General features: G+C 36.1%; 2 protein-coding genes across 10 annotated transcripts in view; one reads left to right on the top strand and one right to left on the bottom strand.

Annotated features, from left to right (window-relative positions):
- Positions 1-16,903, top strand: part of LOC121011357 (zinc finger protein 30 homolog) — a 173,586-nt gene that overhangs the window by 78,752 nt on the left and 77,931 nt on the right. The window lies entirely within an intron of this gene.
- ZNF790 (zinc finger protein 790) overlaps positions 1-16,903 on the bottom strand; it is a 33,778-nt gene that overhangs the window by 11,453 nt on the left and 5,422 nt on the right. For 4 of the 9 annotated variants that reach the window (XM_040445701.1, XM_040445698.1, XM_040445700.1 and 1 more), the window contains exons 2-4: positions 12,236-12,362; positions 11,844-11,939; positions 2,800-4,137 (exon numbers count right to left, since the gene is read on the bottom strand). In XM_040445701.1, coding sequence (XP_040301635.1) covers positions 2,800-4,137; positions 11,844-11,939; positions 12,236-12,362 — 1,561 coding nt within the window. Of the gene's footprint in view, positions 1-1,677; positions 4,138-11,843; positions 11,940-12,235; positions 12,363-13,383; positions 13,466-16,903 lie in introns of those variants that run through there. The other 5 variants (XM_040445694.1, XM_040445695.1, XM_040445696.1 and 2 more) reach the window with 4 other exon arrangements.

The raw sequence follows: 16,903 nt of genomic DNA, 5'->3' as shown, positions 1-16,903 counted from the left end.
ACAGAATTATCACCTATCCAAGGTCAGAGTTTAAACATTCTGGGTAAACATCATTTGACTATTGTATTAGTTTTTTGTTTTTGTTTTTAGAGAGAAAGAGGGAGTGAGCACAAGTGGGGGAGAGGCAGAAAGACAGGGAGAAGAGAATCCCAAACAGGCATCGCACTTTCTGCACAGAGCTTGATGTGGGGCTTGAACTTCTGAACTGTGAGATCATGACCTGAGCCAAAGACAGATGCTTAACTGACTGAGCCACCCAGGTGCTCCTGTATTAGTTCTTGTCATGTATGTTCATGAGTAAAATTCTTCTGGAATTTGTTGTTCAAGGGCTACTCCACATCTAATTTTGTTATCAGAATTACGTTAGTCTTTTAGCATCTGCTAGCAATTTTTCCATAGGATTTTGTTTCTTCAGGGAGCAGCCTGTACTCCTACATGAGTTATAAAGATTATTTTTTCTAACTTAAACTTTTTGGCCCCTTTTAGTTACTCTTGAAATTTAATAATTTATTTTCCTAGAAAACAAACTATATTCTATTTAAAATTTGTTTCTAGTAAGGTTTATATCTCTTCATATTGTCATTAAAAATACCCTCTAAAACATGTACCACATTTCTCCTTTCTTATGATAATGTTAAGGCATTGCTACCAAGAAACATTTTGACTTAAAATAAAAAACCTTCTGTATTGTTATTTATTCTATGAATTTTTCTTTATTTTCATTAAATAAAGCTTTCCATCAATTCAGAGGCACCTGGGTGGCTCAGTCGGTTAAACATCTGACTCTTGATCTTGGCTCAGGACATGATCTCATGGTTCGTGAGTTTAAGCCCCACCTTAGGCTCTGCTCTGGCAGTGCAGAGACTGCTCGGGATTCTTTCTCTCTCCTACTCTCTCTGTCCCTCCCCTGCTCACACATACTCTCTCAAAATAAATAAACATTAAAAAAAATTAAGAAAAAAACACATTTCTATCAATTCAAATGCCCATTGGGGCATCAGCTCTTACTTTAGCTTGTTAAGTAATCATTATTTAATTTGACAAATACTTGGACTCTACAATATGACAGGCACTGTTATAAGTGCTGGAAATACAGTGGTGACAAGAAGTAAACTTCCCTCAATTTTCTTTGTTATATACATAAGAGTAATTTACATCGAGAGCTGCCATGGTCATGTTCATAGGATTTGACATATAGGAGTTTTGTTATCATTCACATCTAAATAAGCCTGTAATTTCACTTTTGATTTGCTCACTACTTTGATAATTTATAAATGTAGTGTTAAATTTCCAAGAGATCAGAATTCATTTGGCTATTTTCTAATTTCTGAATTTCAGGGGCACTTGGGTGGCTTAGTCAGTTAAGCATCTGACTCTTGATTTTCGCTCAGGTCATGATCTCACAGTTCATGAGATTGAGCCCCACATTGGGCTCTTGCTGACAGTGGGGAGCCTGCTTGAGATTCTCTCTCTCTCTCTCTCTCTCTCTCTCTCTCTCTCTCTGCCCCTACCCTGCTCATGCTTTCTCTCTCAAAATAAATAAACTTAAAAAAAATAAATTGTCATTGTGGTGATAAAATGGATATGACATTTGGCTTTAGAAATCTGTTAGGGACAAATCATTTCTAAATGCCTTTAAAAACAAAACCAAAAAAAAAAAAAAAAAAAAAACACTGGTGAGCATTCAACAACTCCACTTTCATTAAAACCATAAGGCTTTCTTTATAGTATGAATTTTTTTATGCAGCAAATGAATTTAATACTGATTCAAACCTTTCTTCCCTTCCATTTGACTGGTTTTTCTTCAGAATTAGCATCCTGCTGTTCAATAAGACACACATATAGATGGCATATTTGTCTACATTCATTATATTGTTAAGGTCTTCCTCTCATAGAAGCTGTCTAACACTAATATTAATGATGGCTATTAAGTCATTGAAGTCATCAAGCTCATTTAACCCTTGTAATCAAATAAGGAAACACAGATTCAAGTTACTTTCCAAAAAAATACAAAGATAAGAGGTGTTGAAACTAAGACATGCCAAATAAACTGCATGACACAGCTCAAGGCTTCCCAAGATTAATTACGTAACAGAAATTCACCTTTGGTATAATTTTGTGGAACTCTAACAAAATTTAATAGGAATGGAAGGTTTCCCTATGTGAGTTAGATTTAAATTCTATGCAGAGTAGTATCAATGATGTGGAGAATGCTTTTAAGAATGATTCAAGAGAATCACAGTGTCATCTTTTTCATAGGGTTTTACCCTGATATTCCAAATGGAAAACCAATCAGTAAATGCTTTCCTATATTAATATAGATTGTATTATGAATTCTCTGCTATTTAGTGTGTTGTGTGCTCTGTCAAATGTTCTTCCAATATTACTTATACTTGTGAGTTCCTCAAAAGAAGGAATTAACTGACATCAATTAAGGAGTTATGAATAAAGACTTCCTATATTTTTATATTATAAGACCTCACAAGAGTGAAATAAGATGAGAGCTTGGAGAAAATGTCTCAAAATTTTTACATTCATAGGATTTCTCAAAAGTGTAAATATCCTGATGTTGAGCAAAGTCTGAGTCCTGACTAAAGGTGTTCCTATAGTCTTTCCATTGACAGAGATTCTCACCATTGTGAATTTTCTGTTCAGTAAAATATGGATGGGGACTAAAGATCTGGCTACTTTCTTTACATTCATATGATTCTGTATCAGTATGAATCTTCTTATGTCGTGTAAGCTGTGAACCCCAGATAAAAGATTTCCCACATTCTTTACATACATAAGGTTCCTCACCAGTATGTATTCTCTGATGTCGAGTAAGTTGTGAACCCCAGAGAAAGGCTTTTCCACATTCCTCACATTCATAAGGTCTCTTTCCAGTGTGGATTTTCTGATGTCGATTAAGTTCTGAACCACGAAAAAAGGTCTTTCCACATTGCTTACATTCATAGTTTCTTTCACCAGTATGAATTTTTTGATGCCGATTAAACTCTGAGCCATGACGAAAGGTCTTTCTACATTCCTTACATTCATAGAGTTTCCTCTCATTATGAATTTTCTCATGTTGAGCAAGATAGGAGGCCCAAATAAATGTCTTCCCACATTGCTTACATTCATAAGGTTTCCTACCATTATGAATTCGTTGATGTCTAGCAAGGTGTGAACTCCAGATATAGGCTTTTCCACATTTCTCACATTCATAGGGTTTCCTACCAACATGAACATTCTGATGTTGAGCAAGATTTGAACCACGAATAAAGGCTTTTCCACATTCCTTACATTCATGAGATTTCTCACTAGTATGAGTTCTCTGATGTTGAGTTAGGTGTGAACCACGAGTAAACGCTTTTCCACACTGCTTACATTCATAAGGTTTTTCACCAGTGTGAATTCTCTGATGTTTAGTAAGATGTGATCGCTGACTAAAGGCCTTTCTACATTCATTACATTCATAAGGTTTTTCACCGGTATGAATTCTCTGATGTCGTGTAAGATCTGAGCCACAACTGAAGGCTTTCCCACATTGTTTACATTCATAAGATTTCTCACCAGTATGAATACGCTTATGAACACTAAGTTGTGAATGAAATCTAAAGGACTTCCCACATTCCTTACATTTAAAAGGTTTTTCACCAGTATGAATCCTCCTGTGACCAGTAAGACTTGAACGCAAACTAAAAGCCTTCCCACATTCTTTACATTCATATGTTTTCTTGGCAGAGTGTACTGTCTGATATTGAGCAAGTTCTGAATCAGAAAGAAAGGTCTTCTCATATTCTTTATCTTCACAAAATCTCTCACCAGTGTGAATTAATTGATGTTGATCACAGTCCGAGCCAGAACAAAAGGCTTTCGCACACTCTTTAAATTCATTCAGTTTCTTTCCTGTATCAAGTCTGTGAGCTGTGTGATGGTTAAAAGTGGACATTTTTTCATCGGTGAGTATAACTTGCTTTAAACATTCTTCCTGATTTTCCTGTTGTGTTTCAAACTGACCTTTGCTTTCCCAATCAGCCCTAAAACATGAATATTCAAGGTTGTGTTTTTTACAGATTTCCAATTGAGATAATTCTCTCTCAAAAGTAACACTTTTTTGTGATAACTCCTTGGTTTGACATCTGAATGGCATGTCTGAAAGATAAGAAGGTAAATTCCTACTGTTTTACTGTTCAAAAAGAAATAAAACCTCCAATGTAGATATAAGAAGTAAATCTTAAAATACATAAAGCACACAAGAAGTGAATGGCTTAAGAAATTCTCAAATTCTGGGTGATATGAAAAAAAGGTGGAAAATAAATAGAAATTTAAGAGAACTAATAAAAGTTGAGGTGGGTGTTTCAATATATAAAAGCTTTGTTTTAGGGGCACCTGGGTGGTTCATTCGGTTGAGCGTGCAACTTTTGATTTCAGCTCAGGTCATGATCTCATGGTTGTGAGACTGAGTCCTGCATTGGGCTCCATGATGGGGGTGGAACCTGCTTAAGATTCTCTCCCCCTCTGTCCTTCCCCTACTCTCTCTCTCAAGGAAAAAACAAAAAAAAAACAAAACAAAAAAAAACCCAAAACCTTTGTTTTCGTCAAATTCACCTGAGCAATTCAATTTAAGAAAATAATTATTCGGGTACCACCCAATCATGGAAAGCCAATGTAAAGATAAAACTGTTTCACTCAGTATGATAAATCAACCTTCAGCATATGTCAGGCATTAAAAAAATAATTCTGTAAAAAATACACTATAAAACAAACAAAAAAAGTGGAGTAGGGGGAATTTAGGATGGAATAAAGGATAATATTACAAAAACCAGGTACCAGGAAGCACAACTGGGATCATTTAGTCATGTGAGAACAACATAACACATCGCACTGTCTAATCCCTTCCATGTTTACTGAATATCCTGCTTCCATATTACTTTCTGTACAAATAGGATGAAACAAGAGCATATCTAAACTACCTCAAAGACAAATATGCAGAATGTAATTACAGCTACTTAATTATGCTTCAATTTGCCTTTGCACACTTAAAGACTTCACCCTGCTCATTTCCTCCACTGTATAAAACCAAGCCATCTTTTTGTCACATGACTTCAACCAAGGTGCTTTTGTTTTCTTTATTCTTGAGTTTATAGTATTGCTCAACCATTCTGCTTTATGCTTTCAGGCCCTTCCAACAGGTCTTTTCTTCCTTTCCCTTCTATCCAAGGCCACTGAAAATATTTCACAAAATATTTACAAATTTCAAATACTATGCAAGATACTACAATGAATATCTTACATAATTCCGAGCTTAAAAACAGTAATGTTGGGAAATAAGAGTATCAGTCTTAAATGTGGGAAGTTGTCTGGTCTAGAGTTAACAGAAGAGCAGGAACTCAGTAACACAGGTATGTTGCATTTAGGTTAAAGGACATAATTATGGGTAATAGTTCAAAAAGGAAAATACTTTGAGAAGTTTTGTCAAGGGCAAGGAGTCTGGCATGAGCTAAGAATAAGTAGGACCCCTGTGTGACTCATTTTTGATATGTGCTAGGATTTGATGAAATTGTCATATGGTTATGCTACAAATTTTTCTTGGGAGGAGAGAGGTGAGAACTGAGCAAGTACTCTAGCAGTGACTGAAGAAGTTGAGAGGCAGCTCAGTTACATGTATAAGTAGTAGTGTATTGTAGCGGAAAAAGGACAGACCACAGTTTCAGGCTCAGTTCTGTTCACTAACACCATCTTTAGGTTCTGAGAAAATTACTGAGCTTCACTGAGCTCTTATTTTTCCATATGATAAATAGGGACATTAATATATTTTTTAAAGAGATCTATTGAGAGGGTTGGGAAAACATACTATTTTTTTTTTTTCAACGTTTATTTATCTTTGGGACAGAGAGAGACAGAGCATGAACGGGGGAGGGGCAGAGAGAGAGGGAGACACAGAATCGGAAACAGGCTCCAGGCTCTGAGCCATCAGCCCAGAGCCCGACGCGGGGCTCGAACCCACGGACCGCGAGATCGTGACCTGGCTGAAGTCGGATGCTTAACCGACTGCGCCACCCAGGCGCCCCAAAACATACTATTTTTATAAAGTGCCTAACACAGAAAAAGCACCACACAAGTAGTACATGATGATGATGATGATGACGATGATGATGACAATGATGATGGTGATTAACGATTAGAGAAGAAAAACGGAAGGGACTGGAAATGGTTTAACAGTATCTCACACATAAACAACTACTAGAAAATGATTATTATTACTGTGCTAATTATTACAGGCAAGGCATTTAAGATAAATGAAATATCAAATGAATATAAATCAAAGACATTAAAATAAATTCCTCACATAATAGAATGTGATGAGAAAAGTTACTTTGAGATGCTGCCTAGGCATCTTACAGTATGACAACCCTGCCCACACCCAGAACCTCAGCATTTAGATTAAGATCTGAGCTTAGGATTCCCATCATGAGTTCCTGCGTGGTTTTTCCCAGTCACTTTAAAAATAGCCACATAGCATTGAGCCCACAAAAAGTTAGTGACCTCAACCCCAACTACCTTCTAAGTAAGGTGCTTGCTACTCTGCTTTCTTATCTCCCACTTGCTCATGACCTGGGATGGAGGACTGTCCTTCCCACAGCTCACTGTGTGCCCCTGCCCCAATTTCCACAATTCATAAGTAATAAATCTTGTGATTTAACTTCCCTTGTGTAATTGTATTAAACCTGTGCCTTCAATCACAATGACTCCAGCATTTTCACTTCTCCAAAGTAGAAGCTTGGATGCTGAGGGAGCTACCTGCCAACCCTGTGTGGGTGGCTTGTGCCTCCTCATTAAGCAGGTCACGATCTGCATATTCTTAATTTAATAAACAAGCTATGGGACACCCCAAACACAGCACAAACATGAAAGTTAGAAATAATGATCCTACTACATTTTTACTCTGTATCACCCTCCGATTTTTCTCACTTACATTTACATTCCAGGTCCTTAATTATGACTCTTTATACATCTCTTCTTGGTGAAACCTAACTTGCTGCTTATCCTGAGCCTGAACTAAACAAGTGAACACAGCTGGAAAAAATAAAATAGTGCCTACTAGAATCACTTCTAATTTATATTAAAAAGAAAAAAAAAAAAACCCATGAGTAGGTTCTCAGCCATGTCAAGAATTTTTACATATTTCTGGTCAAATAGTATCTCTACATATAACCCAGTGGAAGACAATCAAGGACTCAGAAACAACACAGAAACTTAAGATTATGACAGAAGGAATACGATTATTCCACAAGTGGTGTTTCACTATAAATGTGTGGGGAAAAAATTATAACTCTTCTTTATACTATATACAAACAAAAACTACCAGTAAATTAAAGACATCAATGGCAAAAAAAACTTTAAAACTTATACAAGAAAACAAACATCTCTAACCAAATCTCTATGTGTTGTCAAACTTACTGGTAAAATATTTTAGATGAACAAAATAAGAAAATATTATGACATTATTTGATATACTGAAAAGGCTCAGCCAATTTTTACTATTCAGATTGTACTGGCACTAGCATTTGGCTTAGAGACTGATAGAATTTATGACATCTCAGGGCTAAGGTGGCAGAGATTAGTATCCAGGGTCTGTCTGCATTCCTCATGCTGTTATAACTGAAAGGCTAGAAATAAGAAACTTGAGTAAAACAGAGGCAGACCTACACAGGAACTATAGTTCAGTTTCAAACTATCTAAGGAGGGTGATGGATTAAGATATCAACCAAAATGTTAATGCCTTCAGGTACTTGAGAGAAGCAAATAGAAATCCTCTATAAAGGAAGGTATCCTGGGCATTAGTTCTACCATTTTGAAAACACTGTCTGGCACAAAATTAAATAAGTAACCAGACAATATGAATGTAAACAGACCACAGAAACAATAGTAGAAATACACCTAAAAGCACTCTAGATATTGGAGTTATGAGACAGGGTTTAAAAGTAACTATGCTCAAAAAGCTAAAAACAAAATCATTTTAGCAGAGAACAAGAAACCAATACAAGTAAAAAAAAAAAAAAAGAAAGAAACCAATACAAGTCAAAAGAAAAACTCCAAGAGAAAAAGGTTGGAAAAGTCCTAACAGAAGCATTATGACAGATTCAGTTAGAATATTAAACGTAAATGTAAATGGAAGCCTAAAGGGAGAAGAGAGGAAGAATGGGAGAAGCAGCAATATTTGAAAACATAATGGCTGAGAATTTTCAGAACAAATTCCATGAACAGGTGAATGAATGAATAAAGTATAGCCATACATGGAACACTACAGAGAAATAACAAATAAGCTATTGATACATGCAACCACACAGATAAATTTCAAAATCATGCTAGCAAAAGACACAAGGCTAGCAAAAAGGAAAAAAGTATATATTGTATAACAATTTATGTAACACTCTAGAGCATATAAACTAATCTAGAGTTACAAAAAGCAGGTAGTGATCTCTCAAAGATGGGAGTCGAAAGGGGAATGAATGGCAAAGGGGCACAAGGAAAATCTGGCAAGAACTGAAGTATATTTTTCTTGATTATGGTGATTATTTCATGTATATAGCATAATGTCAGAACAGACCAAACTGCAGATTTCAAATATATGCAGCTTATTATTTTCCTGTTTTATCTTAAGGTGTAAAGCAAAAATTTTAGGACCAAAATAAAACTAAAGTCTTAAAAAAAATAAAGATAAATATTCTTCTGGCCACCCTAACTAGGTATTAGTGTATTAGTGTTTCTTTTATGTGAATGCCCACTCACACCAAAAATACAAAATATTAAGCCAACAAATGGTAAGGATAGATCAAGCACACAGCAGACATTTATCAAATAAATACAACCAGTAATTCAGTAAACAAGAAATATCCATCCTCCCTAGAAATCAATAGCCTTTAAGTTATTAAATTATTAGAAGTCTCTACTTAAAAATAACTCACTTGGGGGCACCAGAGTGGCTCAGTCAGTTGAGCATCCATCTTTGGCTTAGGTCATGATCTCACAGTTAGTGAGTTTGAGTCCCACATCGGGCTCTGTGCCAACAGCTCAGAGCCTGAAGCCTGCTTCAGATTCTGTGTCTCCCTCTCTCTCTGCCCCTCCCCCTGCTTGCACTCTGCCTCTCTCAAAAATAAATAAACATTAAAAAAAAATAAAAATAGCTCATTTGTAGTGAGACTACGTTGAAACTGATACCATCCCTGACCTTCATGTGAACCAATGCCCTCTGATCCTTCTGAAAACATAAGTATTAATTTCCACAATATACAAATACATTCAAGTCATAGCTACCTCCCAGATACCCATGTGTTTACCATGAATCTGCTATTTGTTTCCAAACCTGTTTATACCAACTGTTTTTGACATTTTAACTTGTATATGTTAGTATCATTATATAAAGAAATATGAAAGAAAGATTGTTTTTTATGAAAACTAAGTGAATACTCTAAAAAAACTCATTTAAGAAGGCTACAAATTTTATTTTAGTAGTTTGGAGTCAATTATAAAGACTGGGGGGAAAAGATTCCACAGTCAGATTAACTAAATTCTTATTCAAAACAGAAACCAAAAAATTAGGAGAATGAATTACTAGTGTGGTTAATATAAGAATAGGCAGAACTCCAATTAGGGAGAGCATGCCCTGGCCCTATAATGAAACATGGGTAAAATGGTTATGGGTTGTAAATAAATATAGTTTAAGGTATTCACATAATTTTCTATGATTTAAAGTAACTTTTCCAATGACAAATCAATTAACTATCTTAAATTAATTGGGCACATTGTATTCTAACTTTAAATCCTTTGGCCAAGGAATTTCATATCTGAGACACAACCATCATCCAATGTGGAAAAAAACCCATGAATAATTGATGTGTACTAAGAATTATAACTTTAGTAACAAGAAATACAGAATAACCTTAATATATAATAGTACATTTATAGTATGTGAAAATTTTACATTTATAGTATGGAAAATTTTATAATTTAACCAGAATTTTAAAAGCACATAACAGTGTTTAGGAAATAAAAATATAAAATAAAATTGCATAGATCTTAGGGACCAGAATATGTTACAAAAGCTTTTATTTTGAAATATGGTTGACCCTTGAACAATGCAGGTTTAAACTGCATGGATCCACTTATATGTAGATTTTTTTCCAGTACTGTAAATTAACTTTTCTTGCATATGATTTTCTTAATAACATATTCTTTTCTCTAGCTTACTTTAAGGAAGCATTATATTACACATGTAACATATAAAGTATGTGTTAATTTATGCTATTGGTAAGACTTCCAGTCAACAGTAAGCTGCTAGTAGTTAAGTTTTTGGAAAGTCAAAATTTATACATGAATTTTTGACAGTGCAAGGGTCGGTGCCCCGAAACACCCTGAGTTGTTTAAGGGTCAACTGTAATTATAAGTTCACAAGAAGTTGCAAGAGTACCCCTTACCCAGTTTTGTCCAACGAATACATCTTACATAAAGCACAATATCAAAACCATGAAACTGATATTGGCACAACGCATATGTATAGTTATATCATTTCATCACATACATGGATTCCTGTAAACACCACCACAATCAAGACACAGACCAAGACCATTACTACACCGATTTTACCTCTTGTGCTCCCTCTTTATAGCCATAATCACCACCATCACTCTCCCATGCTCATCCCTAACCACTAGCAACCACTAATATGTTTTCAATGGTTATAATTTAGTGATTTCCAGAACATTCTATAAATGGATTCATTTGGCATGTGACCTTTGGAGTTGGCATTTTTCATTCAGCACAATGTCCTTGAGATTCATTCAAGTTGTTGCAGTATCAATAGTTCAGAAAAAGAACAATTTTAAAACACAAAATATAGTTTCTGGAATTTACAAACATGAGCCCAGTAAGGAAATAAAATTTATTTTCTTTCCTCGGTATTTCAAATAAAAAAGAAGCTCCAAGAGTATGTTATTTCAATCTGAGTCTTGCTCATAATAGAAAATTCATTAATTAACCTCAACTTGCCAAATATACCCCTTGTTTCCTCTTGACTGCTAGGACTTTTATGACATTGCATTCTCTTTGTTGTCCTCCATTAGCCTTAACCTCTCTTCTGCCACTTCCTATTCACTATAGCCAGAAGCCATTTTCCCCTACATTCCTGATTTTCAACTAAGCAGCCTATTACATCTTCTCTTAATTTAGAGCCTATTTTGCTTAAATTTATGGACATATTCCAGTCAAAAAAAAAAAAATACAAATTTCTTAATAGATTACTCTTTGTAGGTAGTAACAAATAGGTTACTCTTTGTTAACCCTTCTTATCCTAAAATGAAATTGGAAAATTAATAGATGTTAGTTAAAAGAATGAATTAATGAGTGCAAGAAATACAGAACCAAGGAGAATTTAGGCAGAGTAAGAAAAATACAAGATTGAGTAGGGAAAATTAAAAAAAAAATTTTTTTTTAGAAATTTACAAATATCTAAATGAAGACATTTACAAATATCTAAATAAAAAAAAAGAAAGAAACTCAATTAAAGCATTAATAAATTGACTACTGGAGAAAAAGAATGACACCTTTTTATAATATGAGGAAAAGAAAATGAAGAGGACTGAATTGGGAGTGGAATTTGGAGGTGAAGAGAAGGGTCATTTGGAAATTCATGCTGAAAAGGTTACTTTTGGCTCTAGGTCTCAGGCTTTTGTCCATGGGTTTTTATTCCCTGAGGAAGAAACCTGAGACCAATATTTCAGAGATGGTGCTGCCTCAATAAACATCTGGGCTCTTAGCTGCAATGATGGTGTTCCTGTGCTGGCTCAACCATCACTCACCTGGGCAATGTCCTCTTGTCTCATCCTGTAAAAATATCCAGGGTTCTTTTCCCTTCTCCAGTAAAGAGAATACATCTGGCTGATAAATGCAAAGTCCTGATTAGAGATAAGAAACAAGAAATGACCAAATGGTAGAGGTTTCAAAGTTTGCATCTAGTCCCTTAGTTATGAAGGAAGAAAAACACTTATAGGAAGAGCAAGAAAAAAGCATAAAGTATTTCCAAAGGATGGAGAGGGTGGATGTTCCCACTGAGGATCACTAGAACCAAATTTACAAAGTGTAAGCCATTTTTCCAGAAAGAAGTCAGACATTCCCCTAGACACTTGAAAGACAATTTAAAAATTCACAATGTAGAAAGCAGAAAGTTCTGGGGCCAGTTTGTGAATCTTACCCAGTGAGATCATGTTGCTGTAGTTCTCCAACATCACATCTCTGTACAAATGTCTCTGTTCCAAGTCCAGGCACTCCCACTCCTCTTGAGAGAAGTCTACAGCTATATCCCTGAACATCATCAACTGCTGAAACAACAAACCCAAGCACCAATGGTGAAATTAAAAGAAATCTTTTAGGTAGAAGGGACACAAATGAAAAAGGGCACTGTAGGAAGTGGGACACTCACTGAGCAAAAAACTGAAGTTGGCTGCCTGTAGTATGGGGGACGGGGGGAAATGACATGGAAGCTGAATGCCTATATGTTCTTAAAATCTCCTGTTGTTCAGTCACAACATCCTTATGACCTTTCCGTGACAAATAGCAGACAACAGGATGACAGCCCAGAATCATGAGTTCTTTGTTGATACCACAGGGATGCCACACCAGGCTTAAATGACTAACTCCAGATTTATTATGTGCCAAGTTTCCCTTCCTCCTTAGGCTATTTTTAGTTGAATTTTCTATTAGCTGAAATTGAAAGGATTCTTGGAAGAGATACACTCCCTAACTGAGTATCATTTTCTGTGGAGAATACCATTTTCTGTGGGAATGTATAAAATCTCTGGGCTCTAGGCTAAGTAGTGACAATCAGCACATGTCTTATTAATATTAATCTCTCATTGATTTACTGGTCAGAGATCCCTGATCTCTCTGAACTTATTAGCCTTCCATCATACCCTCTATTTAAAAGCCATGATAAAGTGCCACATACTAAAATGAATACCAACCATTACCAACTCTCACCTTTAATAATCGATATATCCCATTCTACAGAGTAAATAAAAGCTTTCATGTAGTGTATCCTGTTTAGCCACTCAGTTCCACTTTGTCAAGCCACAGATTTGAAAAGAAAGTCTCTACTATTTCCTTTAAGGCAAAATATTTCTCCTCCTTCAGTGCTCTGTCAAAGTATTAGGATGCAGGAGGTGCCGAATGCCATGTTGGACAGAAGAGGGACACCTAGGGAAGGCAGTGGACTGTTTCCCAGCTATCACATACCACACTGAATAGTGACTTAAGCAAGCAGTTTAAGGATAAGAAATAAAAACGCTCATATGATGTGATATAGATGGTTATAATTTTTGGAAAGAGGCAATTCCAACTCACATGGGCCATGACTTAAAATTCTAAGACTCAATCAGTCTTCTAGATTCCTCTCCTGGTGAAGCACAGTCTTGAGAAAGCAGAGCTAGAGGGAAGGAATCGTGAGAGGTCAGGTTTTCCTCAGAGCTTTCAAATGGACTCAGAATTCCATTTTCTTCCCTGAAGAAAGGTCAGAGGGAGTCTGCAGAAATCCTGGCCCAAACCAAAATCCAAGTCCTCATTCTCCCTCCTCCTCTCTCTCAGTCCTAAGTAACCACTAATCTACTTTTTGTCTCTGTAGATTTCTCTATCCTGGACTTTCATATGAATGGAATCTTATAATATGTGAACTTACTATGACTAGTGTCTTTCATTTAGCATAATGCTTTCAAGGTTCATCCAAGTTGTAGCATGTATCAGTATTTCATTCCTTTCTGTGGCTGAATAATATTCCATTGTATGACCTAGATCACATTTTGTTTACCCATTCATCTGTTAATGGACATTTGGGCTGTTTCCACCTTTTGACTATTATAAATATGCTGCTCTGAACTTTCATGTACAAGTTTTTGTTTGAATACCCATTTTATGGTTTTCAGACTATGAGATTTACACTTCACCAATTAAATTTATTCCTAAACATTTTACGCTTTTTGATGCTATTGTGAATGGAACTATTTTCTTAATTTCATTTTTGGATTCTTCATTGCAAGTTTATAAATATACACTTGATTTTTATCTATTGATCTTGTATCCAAAACCTTTTTTTTACCCCAGGGGCAGGGGAGGGGCAGAGGAAGACAGAAAGAGTGAATTATTTTTTTAAATTTTTTAACGTTTATTTATTATTGAGAGACAGAGAGAGACAGAGCATGAGTGGGGGAGGGGCAGAGAGAGAGACATAGAATCTGAAGCAGGCTCTAGGCTCTGAGCTGTCAGCACAGAGCCCCACATGGGGCTTGAACTCACAAACCGCGAGATCATGACCCAGCTGAAGGGGGATGCTTAACCGACTGAGCCACCCAGGCGCCCCTAAGGGAAAGAGAGAATCTTTAACAGGCTCAGCAACCAGCACAGAGCCTGACCCTCAATCTCGCAACTGTGATATCACGACCTGGGCCGAAATCAGGAGTCGAATGCTTAACCAGCTGAGCCACCCAGGCGTCCTTTGTATCCTAAAACTTTTCTAAGCTCCTTTATTAGTTCTCATGGTTTTTCTGTATATGGATTCCTTAAGATTTTCTATATTTAAAAAATCATGTCATGTGTAAATAGAGAGTTTTATTTCTTTCCCAATATAGATGCTTTTTCTTTTTTCTTGTCTAACTGCCCTGTAAAATCTCTACAATATTGAATAGAAGTGGCAAAAGCAGCCATTCTTTTTCTTATTCCCGATCTTCGGGGGAAAACATTCAGATACTCACTACTAAGTATGGAATTTTTGTAGGTGCCCTATATCAAGTCAAGGAAATTCCCTTTAATTCCTAGTTTATAGAGTATTTTTATAATGAAAAGGTACTGGCTTTTGTCAAATGTTTTTTCTGTATCTATTAAAATGACCCTGTAATTTTTGGGTTTTATTCTATTTATGTAATGTATCACATTAATTGATTTTTGGATGTTCAGACAATGCTGGGATATATTCCACTTGGTCATATTGTATGAGTGCATTTATATGTTGCTGGATTTGGTTTGCAAGTATTTTGTTGAGGATTTTTAAACTCATTCTTATGAGATATGCTTTGCCTAGTTTTGGTATCTGGGTAATACTGGCCTCATCAAATAAGTTGGGGGATTGGCTGTATTCTTTAATTGCAGCAGAGAAGGCACTGGGGAACTCGGAACTGATAGTAGGAGTCCTCCTGAACCAGGTTACATTCTGAACAACAAAGAAAACCTGGTTGTTCAGAGGAACCATATTTTAAAGAAATTGTCTTCTACTGCAGTAACAGAGGAGGGAACTCTTGAGCAGAAGAACCTAAAAACTACCTTTTCAGGGGAAAGTACCAGTGACAGCTATTCTGAGATAATCTATCACATTCCAACAAACAAACAAACACACACAAAAAATTAGAAGCACTGTGTCCAAAGATATTGTTAGATATAAGTTTGAAATGAATGCCAGAATGCCCATCAGTATAAAGAAAACTGCCTAAAAAAAATCAGAGAATATTAGAAGTATTCCCTAACATTCCACTATGAGTAAAAAAATATTTGATGATACAATCACAGCTCTGAGGCAAGACTACATGCACAAATGTTACAATGATCTCAGGAATGGGGAAGAAATGATGAATAGACTATATACAAGGGTTAGTAGAATTCAAGTATGAAAGAGAACACAGGCAAAACCACTTTAGGAACAAAGAATAAACTACAAGAAGCACAAGGTATGACAAATATAGAAAGTGTAGCATGGACAAAGAATACAGAAATTAGTGAATGGAACAAAATGAAACAAAGAAAGAGATAACAATTATTGGAAGAAAACAATGAAAGTCAGAGACAATCCAACCTGTAACTAAGCAGATCCCTACAGATGAAATCCAAATCAAGGAAGAGAACAAATATTAAAAACTACATTTTTAACATTAAAAAATAATTTCCTGAAATAAAGCATGAATATACATAATGAAAAGACACCCCATATGCAGAGAGAAAGGACTCAAAATGTTCATTTTGAGCCTTAATAAAATTTCTTAATAAACATTTCTTAATAAAATTATTAGGCTAAAACCCATAGGAAATCAAGATAAAAATATCAAGTTACCCGTGAGAAAAAGGAAATTCAGTTGTCATTAGACTTCTCCACTAAATTCAGTTCCCCAAATAGTGAGGTTAGTCTCTCCAGTATACTTGTGGGAAAATAAATGATAGAATCAAAGAATTAAAAAAATTTTTTTTAATGTATATTTATTTTTGAGAGAAGCAGAGTGCAAGTCGGGAGTGGCAGAGGGAGAGAGGGACAGAGGGAGAGAAAGAGAAGCCGAAGCAGGCTCCAGGCTCCAAGCTCTCAGCACAGAGCCCCACAGGGGGCCAGAACCCACAAGTTGCGTGATCATGGAGCTGCAAGATCATGACCCAAGGCAAAAAAACGGACGTTTAACCAACTGAGCCACCCAGGTGCCTCCAGAGTCACCCAGGGGCCCCCAGAGTCAAAGATTTTATATGCAGCCAAGCTGTCCTTCAAGTATAAAGGATATAAAAAGTTTTATGCTGCATGAACTTAGGGAATATTGTTCCCAGGAGTGCTTTCTAAATTACTGGAGGACATATTCGGCGTTACTGCCGAACACATTTAAACACTGTACGTACTCTTGCTGTCTTTCTGCTCTGGGGAAAGCTGTATGACATGTCACAAGGACACTATAGCAGCCTTACAGAGGTCCACATGGAGAGGAACTGAGGTCTTTTGCCAATAGCCAAGTGAGGGAATCATCTTAGAAAGTGATCCTCCAGCCTCAGTCATACTTTCAGATGACTGTGGCCTGGCCAAGAGTTTGGCTGCAACTTTGTGAGACACTAAGCCAGAGACTCTCTACGC

Source organism: Herpailurus yagouaroundi, unplaced genomic scaffold (genome assembly GCF_014898765.1).
Source record: "Herpailurus yagouaroundi ecotype Mexico unplaced genomic scaffold, PumYag 194, whole genome shotgun sequence".
Taxonomy (NCBI): Eukaryota; Metazoa; Chordata; class Mammalia; order Carnivora; family Felidae; genus Herpailurus; species Herpailurus yagouaroundi.
The sequence above is the reverse complement of the archived record's forward strand: the minus strand, read 5'-3'. Positions and strand labels throughout refer to the sequence as shown.